We start from the raw sequence: 19,530 nt of genomic DNA, 5'->3' as shown, positions 1-19,530 counted from the left end.
GTCCATGATTTGGGGCTGGATTGCCACCCGTACGCTGATGACACCCAGCTGTTTAAAGGGTGGCCTTCTGTCAACACTCCCAGCCTCCTTAGCCAAATGTTGGAAGGCTATGGTGGACTGGCTCAAGAGGAGTTGGATGAAGTTAAATCCAGAAAAGACAGGGGCCTTTTGCCTAAACTGGCATGCTGAAGGACATACAGTGAAACTCTCAATACTTTTTGGGTTCTGTTTAATCCCTACAACTACTGTCAGGAGCCTGGGTATGATTCTGGATGCCTCCCAACCTATGGGGGCCCACATCACAAAGGTTACCTGCCAGGCTTTTTGCCACCTTCATAAGGCACAACTACTCTCACTGTCTACACCCAAGCTAGCCACCATGATCCATGCAATGGTCACCTCCAGATTAAATTATGGTAATTCCTTCTATGTAGGTCTGCCCTTGAAGCGGATCCAGAAACTCCAGCTGGTACAGAATGCAGCATCATGAGTCCTCACTGGGACTCAATGGAGAGCATGTATTACAACAGTTCTCTCCAAGCTGAACTGGTTCCTGATTGGAGACCGAATCAAGTTCATGGTTTGAATTCTTACGTTCATAGCCTTAAACAGTCTGGAACCCCTGTATTTACAGGATTGCCTCTTCTGCTATACATCCCAAAGAGCAGTAATACCTAGTGACTAGCACTTGCTTAGGATCCCCAGCTCCAAAGAAGTAATACTGGCCTTGAACAGGGTTAGGGCCTTTTTGGTGGATCAGGGCCCTCTTGGATCTTCAAAAGTTCTGCAAGACTTTCAGGACAGAGCTGTTCCACCAGGCCTATAGTTGAGGCTAGGAAATTAACACCAAGGAAACACTGGCCTCCCTGCTTACAAAACATCAATGTTCCATTGAGAAAACATCAAACCACCAAAGAGATTACCCCCTTTTTATAAGGTTTTTAAGGAGGTGGATTAACAGTATATTTTAACAATATACTTTAACTTAAAATGCATAATAACTTTTATTTATATATATTAATTAATTATCTTGGGGGTTTTTTCCTGTTGTTATCTGCCCTGAGCCAACTGGGAAAGTTGGTTTAGAAAAATTAAGTTATTACTATTATTTTCCAATATTGTAATAGAATCTTTTAGCTGTAGTAAGGGCATGAAGGCTACATTTCTGTTAGAAATCAGCTTGCATCTGAGAGGCTGACAGTTTAAAAGTACACAAACATCCTCAAAAAACAAAGAACATTCCAATACAAAATTGATATGAGGAATAATGTCACAGAAAAAAAAAACATGACCGGACATTCCCGTAGCATATATTTAAGGGACCTTTACTGTGAGACACAATGCTAGCAGATAGACACTTTATTCTGTACTTTGCTATGATTATTGGTTCTATGTTTGTTTTATGCATGGGGCTTTAATGGGGGTTTTTATCGGGATTTTATTCATACTGTTGTAACCCATCATGAGCCTTCTGGGAGTGGTGGGTAATAAATTGAAATAATAATAATATATCATAATCATATTTTTTGTTGAATGTTGCAATTTAAGATCCAGGGAAAGCGCACGTATAAACTTTATAGCCATAATCCCATTGCTTTCGCAAAATAGGGTGATCTCACTCATTTGCAAGAATCTGTATATCATACTTATTCATTAACCTCAAATATTTACAAATTTTGTAAGCTTCATTTTCTGCATCAATTCAATTAGAGTTTCCAGGAACAAAAGGGACTCTGAGACACTTAAGGCCACAGGGCTACATTTAAATACCAACAGATGATGCATTAAAGGCCAAGGCCAAAGCTGAGAGTGAGCTAAGATTGGCCAGGGAAGCCCATTGTAACAAGAAAAGATTTTTCAGTTATGTGAGGAGCAAACGTAAAGTAAAGGAGGCAATAGGCCCACTGTTGGGTGCGGATGGACAAACTCTAACGGAGGATGCAGAGAAAGCAGAAAGGCTTAGTGCCTATTTTACATCTGTTTTTCCCCACAGGTCAAAGTGTTTATGCATATCTAGAGATGGCCGTAGCCAAAGTATAGTGTCTGGGTGGCAGGTTAACATGGATAGAGAGGTTGTCGAGAGGCATTTAGCTGCACTGGATGAGTTCAAATCCCCTGGTCCGGATGAAATGCACCCGAGAGTGCTCAAAACTTTCCAGAGAACTTGCACAGCCCTTGTCCATTATCTTCGGGACCTCTTTAAGGACTGGAGATGTCCCGGAGGACTGGAAGAGAGCAAACGTTATTCCAATCTTCAAAAAAGGAAGGAAGGATGACCCGGGAAACTACAGACCAGTGAGTCTGACCTCTGTTGTGGGGAAGATAATGGAGCAGATATTAAAGGGAGCGAACTGCAAACATCTGGAGGACAATTTGGTTATCCAAGGAAGTCAGCATGGATTTGTCTCCAACAGGTCCTGCCAGACCAACCTGGTTTCCTTTTTTGACCAAGTAACAGGTTTGCTGGATCGGGGAAATTCGGTTGATGTCATTTACTTGGATTTTAGTAAAGCTTTTGACAAGGTTCCCCATGATGTTCTGACGGATAAGTTGAAGGACTGCAATCTGGATTTTCAGATAGTTAAGTGGATAGGGAATTGGTTAGAGAACTGCACTCAAAGAGTTGTTGTCAATGGTGTTTCATCAGACTGGACAGAGGTGAGTAGCAGGGTACCTCAGGGCTCGGTGCTCGGCCCGGTACTTTTTAACATATTTATTAATGATCTAGATGTGGAGGGACTACTCATCAAGTTTGCAGATGACACCAAATTGGGAGGACTGGCAAATACTCCGGATGATAGAGACAGAGTTCAACGAGATCTGAACACAATGGAAAAATGGGCAAATGAGAACAAGATGCAATTTAATAAAGATAAATGTAAAGTTCTGCATCTGGGTCAGAAAAATGAAAAGCATGCCTACTGGATGGGGGATACGCTTCTAGGTAACACTGTGTGTGAACGAGACCTTGGGATACTTGTGGATTGTAAACTAAACATGAGCAGGCAGTGTGATGCAGAGGTAAAAAAGGCAAATGCCATTTTGGTCTGTATCAACAGAGGCATCACATCAAAATCACAACATGTCGTAGTCCCATTGTATACGGCATTGTATGTGTGCAGTTCTGGAGGCCTCACTTCAAGAAGGACGTAGATAAAATTGAAAGGGTACAGAGGAGAGCGACGAAGATGATCTGGGGCCAAGCGACCAAGCCCTATGAAGATAGGTTGAGGGACTTGGGAATGTTCAGCCTGGAGAAAAGGAGGTTGAGAGGGGACATGATAGCCCTCTTTAAGTATTTGAACGGTTGTCACTTGGAGGAGGGCAGGATGCTGTTTCTGTTGGCTGCAAAGGAGAGGACACGCAGTAATGGGTTTAAACTTCAAGTACAACGATATAGGCTAGATATCAGGGGAAAGAAATTCACAGTCAGAGTAGTTCAGCAGTGGAATAGGCTGCCTAAGGAGGTGGTGAACTCCCCCTCACTGGCAGTCTTCAAGCAAAGGTTGGATACACACTTTTCTTGGATGCTTTAGGATGCTTAGGGCTGATCCTGCGTAGAGCAGGGGGTTGGACTAGATGGCCTGTATGGCCCCTTCCAACTCTATGATTCTATGATTCTATGATTATAAATATTGTTATTCAGCTGAAGTTGACAAGACCCAAGCTGAGAAAATGGCTAAAATTCACTATCATAGTCTATCAGTTGTTCCAGTGTAAAAATATATGTAGCCCTGGGTATATTATTATTATTATTATTATTATTATTATTATTATTATTATTATTATTATTATTATTATTATTATTATTTGATTTTTTTCCCCTCCACTCTCTGGGTAGGCTCGTGGCGGGTAACAGTTGTCTTAAAAATCCCAATTAAAACCCCATTAAAAGACATTAAAAATCATAACATGGTGGCAGCCAATCACAATCTACTCCCACCTGCCTAGGCGATAGAGAATGGGGGAGATGATGTATACTTCAGACCCCCCCAGGGGGGCAATGAGCTACCTCGCAGACCCCCGCCTCAACCATAAACCTGGCGGAAGAGCTCCGTTTTACAGGCCCTGCGGAATGCTGACAAATCCCGCAGGGTCCGTAGCTCACCCGGGAGCTCATTCCACCAGGTGGGGGCCAGGACCGAAAAAGCCCTGGACCTGGTTGAGGCTAGGCGCGCTTCTCTAGGGCCGGGAATGACCAATAGATTTCCCCCCACAGAGCATAACGTCCTGCGGGGGACATAGGGCGATAGGCAGTCCCTCAAGTATGTGGGTCCCAACTCGCGTAAAGCATTAAAGGTTAATACCAAAACCTTGAACCGAATCCGGGCAGCAATTGGCAACCAGCTCACTAATGCCTCACAGCCGGGATTCAATTGGCTAATATTTTGGCACCCCTGAATGGTGGTGAGGGATCAAACTACTCTAAATAATTGGGCCGGGCGAGAGCTGGCGGACGTGATTTCCACGGCAAAAAACTCTTTGCCACTTTCACCGCCATCTCATACGCCCTCATAAGCATGCAATAAGATGTTCTTGTAGCCTCATTGCGAGTCTTCTGCCATGCTCGCTCTAGTCGTCTCACTTCCCTCTTCTTCTCCTGGAGTGCTCCCGTGTACCACGGGGGCCGTTTGAGTCGAGGGCAGAAAGGATATTTAGGGGTGATCTCATCTATAGCGGCCGTTCGATGGGACTGCCAGTCCTCCACTAAGGCTGTCAGTGAGTCGCCAGGAGGCATCGGGTCCCGCAGAGCATTCCGGAAACCAATCGGATCCATAAGTCTCCGCAGGCGGGCTAAAAATATGCCTGCCGCCCAACTGGGGAAGGGGTGGTATCCTGAGCCGGGCCCGCAGGGCATAGTGGTCTGACCATGGCACAGCCAGAGCTGCATCCAGATCCACCTCTACCCCGGCACCGAAAATCAAGTCGTGTGTGTGGCTGGCATGATGGGTGGGCCCAGCAACAAATTGCGTCACCATGGATGACACCAGGTCCCCACCTAAACCTGAAGAGGGCACGTCTACATGGACATTGAAGTCACCCAGGATTAGAAGCCTGGGAAACTGCAACGCCCAGGCGGCAGCCGCCTCCAGGAGGCGGGGCAGGGTGTCTGGTGGTGCGTTGGGCAAACGATATACCAACCAGACAGCCAAGCTCTCGACTGAGTCCCACCCAATACCAACACATTCCACTCCACTGATTTCTGGCACCGGGAGAGCCCTGTAGGAGAAAGCCTCCCAGACCAGAATTGCCACCCCCCTCCTCTCTTTTGGGTCCGGGATTGGTGAAGGACGGAATAACCTGCTGGGGACAGTTCTCTCAAGGCCACCTCCTCTCCATCTCTCAGCCAGGTCTCCGTCACACAAGCAAGGTCAGCCTTCAACTCCGCAAAGAAATGCTGCAGAGTCGCGGCCTTGTTCTTAATCGACCTTGCGTTGCACAAGACCAATGTCGGACCCTTTCCCTTAGCCTCCACCCTCACATCCCTGGGGATGGGACGGAGGTTAGAAGGGGATCATTTTGACTGTAGCTACTTTGCCCCATAAAGACAAATTTAATGTTCATCTGTCTAAATCCAAAGATATATCACTAATTATTTAATTTAAAATTAGTATAATTGGTATAATATCTTTAGGAATCAATATTCTAAGTAAGTAATAACATCTGGAAATTACCAAAACTATCCATAGGCAAATACATTCCATGATATATTGTCCCCCATTGGCATTAACTCAGATTTTCCCCAATCAGTCAACTATCCAGACAAGTCTCTAAAGCTATTAATCATGTTCATTAATGCAGGAATGGAAAACTGAAGTTCCAGAATAAATAATAAAAAATCATCTCCATAAAGAATCATTTTAAATTCCATAGAGTTATGTACAAGGCATTATTATTTCCTCTAATGGCACAAGCCAGATATTCCAGACATAAATCAAAAATAAGAGGAGAAAGAAGGCAACCCTGTCTAGTACCCCTCTCAAGAGTGTATGAAATGGAATCTATGCCATTAGTCAGCAAACTGTATCTGGGAGATGAATAAAGAATTCTAATCCACTTCAAAATTCATGAAGAAAACAAAATTTAGTCTTTTTAGCATAAATATATTTCTTATACATTTTGTCAAATGTTTTTCAGCTTTTTCAGCATCAAGCAAGGGAATGGCAACTTAATATTTAGCCATTTAAAGGAATCAAATCAGTGACCAGTCTATGATTACCAAATCATTGCCTAGCTTGTATAAAATCTATCAGGTCTGTGTGTACCAAAATTTTCTGAAGTCTCCTAGCAAGAACAGAAATTAATTTCTTCGCATCTACATTCAGCAAAGAAGTAGGTCAAACATTTGCACACTGAATATGGTCTTTGCCAGGTTTTGGGATCACAGTGATATAGGCATCATATAATGACAATGGCAATGAGCTAGACTCAGAAATCTCCCCCATATGACCCTGATCAAAACAAAATATCCTAATAAAACAAATTACTTGGCTGGCTGTTAGCATGAATCCATAAAAATAAAAAGATTCATTTGTCTATTTGTCTGACCAATTGTGGCAAGCATACCTCATTAGAAAATAAAACAAGGAAATTCAAAATGTGGCTACCAACTTCAGAATGATCACGGGAATTTCAGGGCTAAAAATGAAAGGAACTGGAATATCTTGGCTCAGGTTATCTCCAGATCTCCTTGCTAATTACAATGGAAATTAAGGTTGTATAATTGTTAAAGAGTTGGAGTAGGATCTGGGAAACCCAGGATCAACTCTTTTCCCATGCCATGGAAGCTAGCTGCATGATCTTGGGCCCTTCATTCCCTCTCAGCCTAATTTACCTCACATGGTTATTGTGAGGATAAAACAGAGAAGAGAATCATGAAAGTTGCTTTGGGTAAAATGTAAAATAACTTCTGTTCTTCATTTGTTATCATGGAGACAGATTAATATTTATTATCATGCATGTTAAGAGTAGAGGGGGAGGGGAAGCATCCTCTTACTACTCTAAAAGGTTACAGGGAAATATTAACTCCACCTTCTCTCCATAATATTAACAGGTGTTAGCTTCTACACTACTATTAAATGAATTGCCAACCAGGATAAGTGAAATGAAATTAACACTGAAAAATAAGGGTGGGGGAGAGAAAAATTAGACATTGGGATAGTTTTTGTTTTTGTTTTAATTCTGCTACCACACACTAACAAGGTTGCTCTGACTTTATCTGGCTGTGCAGGAGCTGGGTAGAACTAAAAGTAAAAGGAAACCATAGACCTTGTTAGGAGGATGCATTCTGTACTGGCTGGTTTTCCCTTTCTGCAGTGCAGGTTTAGATGACAATAAGCTTACCAAGATCTGCTCAGCAAACATGATCACTCTGCCCAGGACAGTGGGCTTCCCCGCTAACATGTACCCTGGTGTCTATCCAGCCATGAGGCTCTCTGTGGTCCTGGAAGCCTTGGTCCCACTGAAAGCCACCGCATCCTGCCTGGAGTCCAGATGCAAGTAAGGGCATCTGGGGATCTCTCCCTCAGACCTTAAACTTCTTAAGGCAGCTAACGCATCCAGGCAGCTTCCAGCAGTCAAGGCCACAAAAATGTCACCAGGCCAGCTGGACCCCAAACGGTATAGGCACATAATAAAGAAAGTGCCAGATTCTGCTGCCTTGACTGGACCAAAGGGTGGGGTACTGCGGGAAAGCAACACTTGTAAAGCCTCTGGAATCCTGAATGGCAGAATTTCTGGAAGCACCTCCCAGAGCTGCCGTGCAGGGGCCTCCAGAACTAAAGAGCCATCAGTGGGCAAAACGGACGGGAGAGCAGGTGGCAGAAGAGACAGTTGGGCAGAAAAGGAAAAACGCTGAGGATGGGAAAGAGCTGTCGCACAGAAAGAAACCCAATTCCATTCCATCCTCCAGTCAACCAGAACTCGCTTCGAACACACTGAAATTCCAGACCATCAAGGTGGACAGCTCTTCAGATGACGAATTGAGGAGGAGGGCACAGAAGATCCTAAGGGTCAACCTCTCCCCGGTTATCAGAATCCAGCCGTTGCCTGGCTCTCACAGTGTCCCCTGAGTCAGCTCTTGTGAGGCCGCGTGGTCACAGCATGCGGATGGTCAGTCTGCCTTCCCAGCTCTTGAACTCGGTGAGGATTTAGTGACATGTGTCTGCAGTCCTGGGGCACCTAGCCACAGCTTACCAGTTGGGGAAAGCTCTGCAGAGCTGCTGGATTATAGAACCATGTGTAGAAACGCCAGAGGAGGTCTCTGGGGCTCTTTTGAGAGAAACGTGGAGCAGAGCACTGGCTTCCGCCGGGACCTACTTCTGCAGTGCTTTTGTTAAACGTGGCAGAGCACACAATTTGGAGGCAGCAGCACCAGGAGTACTGCTGTACTGTGATTTCTTTCATTTCCCCCCCCCTTCCTTTTTTTTTTCCAAAGTGTAAATCTGTTGGGTTTTATTTCAATCATATTTTGTATACTTATTAAATATAAATATCTACTGAATAAGAACTGTAGTCAGACATACTTATAAGGCTTTGTGGGACAGACAGAAATTGTTTTTCTATACCAGGCTTCCTCAACCAGGATTTCATGAAACCCTGCGGTTTCTTGAGGACCCCTGGAAGGGTTTCCTGAATGGGTGGGAGTTAATTAATTTTAATATATTTTTAAAAATTGTCCAGCATTTATCGTGTGATATGACCATATATGATCATGTCAACCCCCCCCCCCGAGGAGGTGAGAAGAGAAAGGTCCCACATGGGCATATAGTCAGCTATGCTTCCCAACCATATTCTTTATGATTGCACCACTTCTGGGGGTTCTCAAAACCTGAAGAATGTTTCAGGGGTTCTCAATGATAAGAAAGTTGTGAAAGGCTGGTCCATAATAACTGGTAGGCAAACTGCCATACAAAATAAGAGGAATCCCACCTATTCTGGTGACAGGAATTAACTGCAAAAGCTTCAAACCTCTTCCTCCCAATCATACTAATCCAAATGAGATAATAAGGGAGCTTGTGGGGGGGGGGTTGTATAACATAATATTGCTGATTCAGAATCTGATTTCACAAGATGGTAAAATGCGGTATGGATCCTAATTCGGTCAGGTGGATCAATAACTGGTTGACAAATCTTACCCAGTGTACCAGAGGGTACTTGTTAATGTCTCAGCATCTTCTTGGAAAAGAGTGACGTGGAGTACCCCAAGGATCTGTCCTGTGGCCTGTGTTGTTCAACATATATATATATAAGTGATTTGGATGAGGAATTAGAGGGGATACTTATTAAATTTGCAGATGATACTAAACTGAGAGGGGTAGCAAACACAACTGAAGACAGCAACAGAATACAGACTGATCTTGACAGGCTCGAGAAGTAGGCTAAACTGAATAGAATGAAGTTCAATAGAAGAAGAAGAAGAGTTGGTTCTTATATACCGCTTTTCCCTACCCGAAGGAGGCTCAAAGCGGCTTACAGTCGCCTTCCCATTCCTCTCCCCACAACAGACACCCTGTGGGGTGGGTGAGGCTGAGAGAGCGCTGATATCACTGCCTGGTCACAACAGTTTTATCAGTGCCGTGGCGAGCCCAAGGTCACCCAGCTGGTTGCATGTGGGGGAGCGCAGAATCGAACCTGGCATGCCAGATTAGAAGTCCGCACTCCTAACCACTACACCAAACTGGCTGGGACAAATGTAAAGTTCTGCATTTAGGTAGGAAAAACCAAATACACCCATATAAGATGGGGGAGACTTGTCTTGGCAGTAGCATGTGTGAAAAGGATCTAGGAGTCTTAGTACAACATACATTGAACATGAGTTAACAGTGTGACTTGGTGGCTAAAAAGGCAAATGGGATTTCGGTCTATATCAAATGGAGTATCGTGTCCAGATCATGAGAGGTGATAGTACCGCTTCAGTCTGCTCTGGTTCGGCCTCATTGTGTTCAGTCTTGGGCACCCCAGTTGAAGAGGGATGTTGACAAACTGGAACATGTCCAGAGGAGGGCAACAAAGATGGTGAAGGGTTTGAAGACCAAGACATATAAAGAAAGGTTGGGGGAGCTTGGTCTGTTTAGCCTAGAGAGGAGATGACTAAGAGGGGATCTGATAGCCATTTTCAAGTATTTAAAAGGATGCCATATGGAGCAGAATTGTTCTCTCTTGCCCCCAGACGGACGGATCAGAATGAATGGGATGAAATTAATGCAAAAGAAATTCCATCTAAAAATCCAGAAGAAGTTCCTGACAGAGCGGTTTCTCAGTGGAACAGGCTTCCTCGGGAGGTGGTGGGTTCTCCATCTTTGGAAATTTTTAAACAGAGGCTAGATAGCCATCTGACGGAGAGACTGATTCTGTGAAGGCAAAGGGGTGGCATGTTACAGTAGATGAGCTATTGGGACATGAGTGTCCTGCATAGTGCAGGGGGTTGGACTAGATGACCCATGAGGTCCCTTCCAACTCTGTTATTCTATGATTCTATGCTTCTATGATTTCTCAATTTCTATAAGTTCATGTTAAATGCCAAGCAGACTCATATTTTCCATGGTACAAATAATCCAGTTCCCCCAGCTGATATCAACTGCAGTACAAACAAACAAACAAGTTCCCCCTCCCATTTACGTGTGAAGATAAGGTGGGTTGCTGAAGGAAGTCTATTTTAAAAGAAACCTAGAATGCATGGGGTGGAGGCTAAAACTGTGTCCTGTGCCATAGAACGATCAAAGAATCTAACTCAAACTGTGAACTACCCAAATACACCTTCCTTGTTTTGTGCATTGGTAGTGAGGTGAATGGATCAGTTTTCTAAACAGAGTGATTGTACCTTTATGTATACTTCCTGTTTCACTGCTCAGGCCTGGGTGTACTAGCTTTGGTGATTGTAATGATCTGTGTGCTCTAGATGTGGCTGTTTGTAAGTAATTGTTGTACATTGGCAGTATTTGTAACAATCATTTCAACTTCAATAATTTAGTTGAGGTCTCTTTGTGTAAAGACAATATTTAATCCTTAGAGTCAGCAAACCAGTAACTAGGAATTAAGGTTTTCAGACAGAAATACTTAACTGCAGATAATACCACAGGCAATTTTTGGCTTTCTAATTTAACCTTCAGTAGCTTTCTCTCTCTTCTTCTCAGATCTCCTTCCTTCTCTGCTGGGCAAATATGCTTCCTTGTTTCCACCAGTGGAGCAAATAGCATCTGCTGGGGAAATTTAAGGTGTGGGAAATGGTACAGAGGAAATTAATAAACCCACCACCACCACCACCATCACAACCCAATTTGAACCAGGAAGACTTATATTTACTATTTGTCAATAAATATGTTCAGGATATCCATGGCACCACAGCTTAGTAGGATAGTGTCTGTTTAGCATACAGAAGGTCCCAAGTTCAGTTCAATTCTCCAGTTTAAAAACGTGCATAGGAAGTGATATGAAAGACCTCTGTCTGAGATCCTGCAGGGCTGCTACCGCTAAGAGGAAACAATACTGATGTGGATAGTGTCAGAACATCCTCAGAACATCTTCCAATTCAGAAGATTTCCCATGTTGAAAGGAATGCAAGATAATATTCAAGAATGGAACTTAGAAACTGTAATGGTCTGACCAAGTGTGGGTATCAGATTGCAGCAACCTTCACCATTCTTCCAAATAACCAGAGACAAGATCCAAAGTCATTTAAGTCTGAGGTTCAGGACCCCAGAGGTCAGGCAAGCATGACAACCCACTCCAAGAAATTAAGCTAGCTGCTCAGTCTTAATCCTGCAACATCACTTTCAGAAGATAGCTGATGTTACTCATGGGGTGAGCACTTTTCCTTATAGCCTGAAGCTCTGCTCTAAGCCTATATTTTCACCTCTCTAATAGTGCAGGTGATCCTGGATGGGTGGAAACAGGCAATTAGCTTTCATCTGCCGGATAAGAGCTGGGAGGTGGAGGTGATTCTGTACAAGCTCTTGGTTGCAAGTCTTGGCATGCTTGCACCTCCTCCTCTTGGCCTCTGCTGCCTCTGGCCTGGTTATGCTGGCCCTTTCCTCCTCTGATGAGTCCTCAACAACCTGGCTGACCCACAACAGAAAAAGTTCAATTTGTAGATCCTCGACTAGCACTTTTACGGCAGTTGAAAGTTTATCAATTAGATTTAATAACTTTTCTAGATTGGTCTTTGTATTTTTACTTTCTTGTAACCTAATTGAGAAATTTTCTAAACAAATTTTGCTAGCCTTGTCTTGCTCTTCATAAACTTTTCTTGAGGCTCCAGTTAATCCTTTAGCAGTTTCTTGTCCAATTATGTATATCATTTGAAAGTTAACCGGTATACTAGTAATCAGATTTGTGGTTTACTATCCTCATTCTCCCATCTCTTTCATTCTCCCATCTCTTTGGTCTCATTTGTAGACTCCAAAGGTTGTAGAGCAGTTAATTAAAACTAGCTTTTTCCTCCTTGAGCTGGCACTCAATTCTAAAAAGCCATGCATTAAAATGATCTCCATTAAGTTTCTCTCAGATTGCATATCATTGTTTCATAGTTTAGCAATTAAAAAGGGAGAGAGAGAAAAATTAGTTCTGCACTCATTGCTTGGGACCAGCTGTTAAGCAAATTCCCAGCCAGCAGGTAGTGAAGCAAAAGAAAAACAGATAAATAAGAAAAAAAAAATCGTTTTTACTCTAAAATTCTCTGGGCACATAACCCTATTGAGATATTTGGTTAATATCCTAATTTCTAACTTTTAGGGTTAAATAAAACCCTATTTCTCATTTTTCTACAATTAAGATATTAGAGATGTTATGTGCCAGGTGTTTACTGTTTGTAACCAGAAGTCCTAAAGAATCTTTGTTTCATCATTCTCCATGATCTTGACTGGTTTGTGATTTCATCTGGTTTTATTTTTCCAGAGACCTCTTGCACTTAATTTTCTTGGTAAATAAAGATGACCAACATCACTTGTAGTAGTGAGTAATGCATTGAGTTTTGTGATCTATTCCTTATAATTCTGATTGTTTCCAGTTGATAATGCCAGCTGTTTATCTTAGTAACTGGGACTGTCCAAATGTTGATTCCCTGTACCATGTATTGGTATGTATGGGAATGGAGCTTAAAATAATCTAAAAGAGTCCCCCTGACAAAGCAGCACATGTAAATGCATAGGGGTTGTATAACTATTAAACTCAAAGACATTTATTTGCCGTCTTTTAGACCAGTATAAATGTATAACTTTAAAATATTATATTTCATTCTTCACCACTTGTTTCTTCGTCTTCTTTTTGTCTTGGTTCCGCCCTATTTTTCTTTGCACATTTGTCAAGGCCAAATTCCATTGTTATATCTTTGCTGAATATTTAAACTGTATTCAGTAAAGAATTGATCTATGTTGATGACTCTCCATATACTTTCAAATCACCCATGTATGATAAGTGTGAAATCTTTGGACCTGTCTGAAAACTGTGCTGTTGAGAATGATGGTGAGTGGTATTAAGCAGCATTAAATCAGCATGATGTAGTGGTTAAGAGCAGCAGACTCTAATCTGGAGATCCGGGTTTGATTCTCTGCTCCTTCACATGCAGCCAGGTGTGTGACCTTGGGTTAGTGACAGTTGTCTTAGAGCTGTTCTCATAGAACAGTTCTGTTAGAGCTCTCTCAGCCTTACCTACCTCACAGGGTGTCTGTTGTGGGGAGAGAAAGGGACAGGTGCTTGTACTTTGGGGCTCCTTTGGTTAGTGAAAACTGAGGTATAAAAACCAAGTGTTATTTTTCTTCTTCTATTAAGACAATGACAAAGAGCAGCAGTGACCGTGGGTCATCTTGGAAAATTCCAATTTCTTCTCCTTTCACTATCACCCTGGTGTTTCATTTACTCATGTAGTAAACATTATTACAGTTTTGCCGATACCTATCATTTCAAGTGTTTTCATGATCCATGTATGAGGGAGTGAATCAACTTCTTTCTTGTAATCAATCCAAGCAACATTCAAGTTGGTTTTCCACCTTTTACAATTTTGTAAAACCATTTCATCAATTAGTAACTGATCTTTAATGCTTTGGGATTTTCAGAAAATTCAATTTTGTTCATTGAGTAAAATTTAATTGAGCTGTAGGCATTCTCAAATGGAATTGGCTATAATTCCTGTCAATGGCTTAAAATTTGTTGGAAGACAGTTAAAGCAGAAGTTGCTTGGTACTGCTCCTTTCTCTTTGTTCTTCAGGATTAGAAATGTCCTGCCAGTGTCCTGTTATCCAGTGTTATCCAGTTCGACCTCTTTGGAATGGAGCACATCATTAAGCTGTTGCACCAATCGTGGATGAAGACTTGTCAACTTTTTAAGTCAAGAGCCATAGACTTTCAGGCACTTTCCAGTTATTCTAATATTTATAGTCCTTTCTCACTGAGACTCATAGTGCATTACAGGAATACAAATATCCAATCAGACAGTGTAAGACAGTTAATGCAATAGGATAGGGATTGCAGAATTAGGGAACAGTGTGAAAAATCAATGCAGGTAATATAAAGCTAAATTATTAAACTGAAGCTATGATATTTTGGTCGCATCATGAAAAGACAAGAGCCACTGGAAAAGAAAATAAGGCTAGGAAAGAATGCATCAGGAGAAGAGAAAACGCCAACATGAGATGGATTCATTAAGATTAAATCAAGGAGGCCCGGACCTTTAGTTTCCAAGACCTGAGCAAGGACAGTTTGGAGGTCAGTAATTCATCTGGTCACCATTAGTCAGAAGTAACTTGATGGGACGTAACATACACCTTTTTATTTTTTTAAAAAATGTTCTCTTGAACATTACAGTTTTGTACTCTGCACAAAGTGAGAGTTATCAATGAAAATGCATATGAACATATAGCTGCCAATCTTATCTGTTTACAGGGTGGTACCTTTAGAAGGCTTTTCTCTGAAGAGCGAGGCTGTCATAGTGGAGCATATAGGAAGAAAGTGTCCTGCAGGTAAGTCCAGGACCATTCTGAGCTTTGTAGGTGATAACTAGAACCTTAAATGAACTTGATAACTGATTGAAAACCAAGTGAGTTTTTACAGAGCAGGAGTGATATGGATAATGTAGTGTCCAACCATAACTGGGCTGCTGCATTCTGCACAAACTGGAGTTTCTGACTTGTTTTCAACAGCAGACCAATGTGGAGTGCATTACAAGAGTCTGCCCTTGAGATAATACTAGCATGGATCCATGTGGACAGGTCACTACATTTAATGTAGAGGGTCAACTTCCAGGCTAAAAGAAGCTGGCAAAGGGCCATTTTTTGCAGTTGCTTCTCCATTAATGCTGATAGATCTTGTTTAACCATTATGTTTTTAAATAAGTCAGAGAGCATCAACTAGATCCCATCAGTATCCAGGTGTGTCATGTAGCCTTCCCAATCAGTATTACTTTCATTTTGTCAGGATTCAGTTTCAACTTGTTCATTTTTAAGCATTTAACCACAGCAGTTAGGCATTGGTCCATGATCTTGACATCAGAATCAGGAAATGTACATAAATAAATTTACAGAGCTGGGTGTCATTGGTATATTTATGACAGCTTACCCTAAGTCCATGAATGCTTCCTTCTGAGGCTTTAAATACAATTTAATAGTATGGACAATAAGACTGAGTTTTGAGGAACCTCAAAAGACATGCCGCACACTGATAACAGTTGGTCTTCAATAGCAACCCTCTGAGGAAAGATTTAAATTAATTCAGCACTTAATTTTGACTTTGACCTCCATATGTTTCAACAAGGGAGCATGGTCCACAGTACTGAACACTGAAAGATTTAAACCTATCCATTCAAATAGAGATCATTGACTAAACTCACTAGCACCATCTCTGCCTCAGCGCCCAGAATGCAAAACTCAGTGCATGATACCTTGTAGCATCATACAGGATTACAGGGGTTTGTTTTAATTCTTGTGCAAATAGAGCATTCTGAAAAACGTTCATGCAGAGAAACACAAGTGTGTCTCAGAATTCACAGTGATATCATAGGTTTAGTTCCCTAGTACCAATCTTATTATTCAGTAACACTCCCTACCACTCAAATCACATGCAGGAGCAGAGGGCTAATTAGGTTTACAGCCCAAACATTTGGGGAGGGGCTGTGGGTCAATTGAAGAGACTCTGCTTTTGTATGCAGAAAGTCCCATGCTCAGTTCCCAGCTTCTCCAATTAAAATAATTACTCAGTAGATAATGTGAAAGACCTCATCCTGAAACCTGGAAGAACTGCTGCCAGTCTGAATAGACAGTACTGACCATGATGGTCCAATGGTCTGATTCAATATAAGGCAGCTTCCTGCGCACACGTGTGTGTGTGTGTGTGTGTGTTGTGTGTACAATGGTAATGTCGTTAACATCTCTGTAAGATGGAGAGTTCTATTTATTTAATTAATGAAAAGAGTTTTTGGCCTTATACTGCATTTTAATCTCCATGTCATTTGAAATTCAAGCAAACTGACTGTAGCTTTATAGGACAAAAGTTATTAAAATATGATGGACTTTGCCATGCTGGGTTTCAGTCTGACCTGATTTTCCTACTGGATCTTTTTTAAATGCAGTGTCTCAAAACCTGTGCAATGCTGGGTTCATGATAGAAATGCCTCTAAACTGCAACTACCAGCTCATAAATGAACTGCTGTTTATGAAACACAAAAGTAATATGTCCAAATGTGCTGTTCTGCAGTTTCTCTTTCCCCACTTTTTGTTGAAACTAATGAGTCACGATTAGAGTAATGCTTTTCTGTGACTTCAAAACCATTTTGCTTAATGAGGTACTAAGTCTTTATAATTAGGCCCAGAAGGGAACTGGGACATGGCCCCTTAAGAGCAATAATTATTTAGGTTATTTATGGTAATAAAATGTAGAAAATAGGAATGCTTCCTCAGAATGTGGCTATTTATTCTTTTACATATTGCCTAACAGGCAATTACCCTATTAATGCAACGTTTTGTTGCTAAAGACATTAATTGAAATGTAAATTAAATGTAAATTGGCTAATTAAATTGATATGTAATGAACTTGTCATGCAGGCCTCTGAGATCAGATGCATTTGGCTAATAAACAAGTATTGCTGAAGTGCACTTGTGCCAGTAGAGAAAGTTGTGTGAGAACAACCTTTTTATGCATTCTCCATATATGGCTTATATGGATAGATACAATGAGACATTTCATTTTTGCTTTTTAGTATGTTGACTACATATGTAGGGAATACCTACCCAAGTTCAATGAGGTTCTTATTTCCTTGCTTAACATTCTGTGGTCATAGAGTTAAACTCCAAACCAAGGAAACAGTTTACCACTAAGTCCACTGAGCAATATTACGGAAAACCAGGGGTGGGTGGGTTACAAAGCAGTATTTTATAAATATACTAGTAGTAAAGCCCGTTGCATTCTGTAATACAATGGACGCTAGCTCATGGTTTGGTGTGGGTTTAGTACCTCACTTGGAAGCTGGCAACCCTAAGAGGAGGTCTCTCTGTGCACAGTAATCTTTACCCTAGTCAGGTTTATGCACACTTAGTTACTGTGGAATTCCAGAACAGGAACTTAAACCAATCTGGCAAACTTACCTCCTCTCTACAATGTTTTCTTTTTTTTTATATATATTAAATCTTTTATTTTTTGTACCCAGCTTTAGACAGACTCTTGCACAGGGGGCTCATACCCATCAGCTCGTTCTACCTGTTTTCTTGACCTGAAATAGGTCAGGGGGTGCTAGGTGGCTGGTTAGGTAGCTGCAGAGGCATTACACACATTTGAAGTCACGCTTCCAAACCTAAAGGAATATATGGGATAGCCAACTGCTAGTACAGTCTGTTGCTTGGCTGGTTATGTCTGCCCTTCTGAAGCCTGAGGCCTACTGCTGGCAACTGCAGTCCCTGTTGTTGTCCACAAGGCCAAGTTATTGCCTAATAAAAATGGATCACCTAGTTCCCCCCAAAGTCTCACTGTCTAATTTCCTGTAAAGCTAACCCCACTTGAAATTCTGGGCCACTTATGTCTTTGATTTCATAGGACCTCCCTGACAAATACTTACCAGGCCAAGCTTGAGAAAAGTCACTTCAGTTTCTGTGTCTCTCCAGCCATTTACTTGTTCACCATTTACAGTTTCAGGCTGTAAATATTCTTTATTTAGATTTTTCTGCACTTTCCAGATTCACAAACAGTTGCTGGTAAGGCCAATTGTCCAAGAGGGACACACTCACACCATTCTACCCCAGCCTCAATCTGCAAGCCTCTACCATCATCTCTAGTATCACTGCTTATCTAGATTATAATAATCAGCTCTGCAGGCAAAAATGGCTACTTTGGAGGGTGGACACTGAGGCATTGTACCATTTTAAGGCTTTCCTCCAAGCCTCCAGTAATATTTCCAACCCAGGAGTAGCCAACCTCCAGTTGGGGCCTGGAATGCTCCTAGAATTATAGCTCATTTCTAGATTATAAAGATCAGCTTCCCAAACTAAAATGACTGCTTTGGAGGATGGATTCTGAGGCATTGTACTATTTTGAAGTCCCACCTCTAAAAGTCAAGGAATATTTCCAACTCAGAGGTAGCCAACCTCCAGGAGGCGTGGAGTGCTCCTGGAATCAGCACTCATATCCAGACTATAACAATCAGCTTTCCAGGCAGAAAGGGCTGCTTTGGAGTTTGGACAGGGTTGTTGTGTCGAATAAACATTTACGCTTCTCACGCAGGTTGTTGTGGAGGTGAAACTCTTGTGGCCTACTGCACAAGGTTGTTGGGCAGATGAAACTGGAGACAAAAGAACCTCTGCACCAGCATCCAGTTTCATCTACACAACAACCCTGTGTGGGAGGTCTCAAATCTACAGAGACTCATGGAGAAGAAATACACATGGTTTGGCTGTGTCTTCCCTCCAGCAGTGAGGCCAGCCACAGCAGTATTTTAAGTGAGAAGGGCTTTTCTGTAGCTTCACTGTCAGCCAACTGTTAGGCAGAAGGGGAAAACTCCCCCCCCCCAAAGGAAAGCACAAGTACACCCACAGAATCCTCTGAGTTACTCTCAGAAGGAAACACCTCCCTCTCCTCAGTCTGGGGCCGTTAGAGCTTCCTTCACAGGAGGCCTAAAGGGAGGGAAGGAGTTATCTGCCATGGGTGGCTAACTCACCAGGCAATGGGTTCCGACAAACTGAAAGAACCGTGAGGAGACAGTCATGGACAGGACACATACCCTGATTGGGTGGCTGCTGGACGGACAGCCAATCAGGCTGGAGGAGGACACAGCAAGGAGCCATACAGGCAACCTGATTGGCCAGGAAACGGTGAGGCCCAAATCCTCCTAGGACCCCTTACCATATATCTACATGGAATGCATGGCAGAGGTGGGATAAAAATCTTACAAATAGAGCAATAAATAAATCACAACAAATAGGTAAAGGTAAAGGTATCCCCTGTGCAAGCACTGAGTCATGTCTGACCCTTGGGATGACGCCCTCTAGCATTTTCTTGGCAGACTCAATACGGGGTGGTTTGCCAGTGCCTTCCCCAGTCATTACCGTTTACCCC

At 42.3% G+C, this 19,530-nt stretch overlaps 1 protein-coding gene across 1 annotated transcript; it reads left to right on the top strand.

Annotated features, from left to right (window-relative positions):
* Positions 1-7,363: 7,363 nt before the first annotated feature.
* Positions 7,364-8,385, top strand: LOC143834699 (coiled-coil domain-containing protein 71-like). Its single transcript, XM_077331376.1, has 3 exons — positions 7,364-7,496; positions 7,551-7,727; positions 7,777-8,385. Exons 1-3 carry the CDS (start codon positions 7,364-7,366, stop codon positions 8,070-8,072), a joined length of 606 nt encoding a protein of 201 aa, XP_077187491.1. The 3' UTR covers positions 8,073-8,385.
* The last annotated feature ends 11,145 nt before the right edge of the window (positions 8,386-19,530 follow it).

This window comes from Paroedura picta, chromosome 4 (assembly GCF_049243985.1).
Source record: "Paroedura picta isolate Pp20150507F chromosome 4, Ppicta_v3.0, whole genome shotgun sequence".
Lineage (NCBI taxonomy): Eukaryota > Metazoa > Chordata > Lepidosauria > Squamata > Gekkonidae > Paroedura > Paroedura picta.
This window is presented reverse-complemented; position numbering and strand designations above follow the sequence as displayed.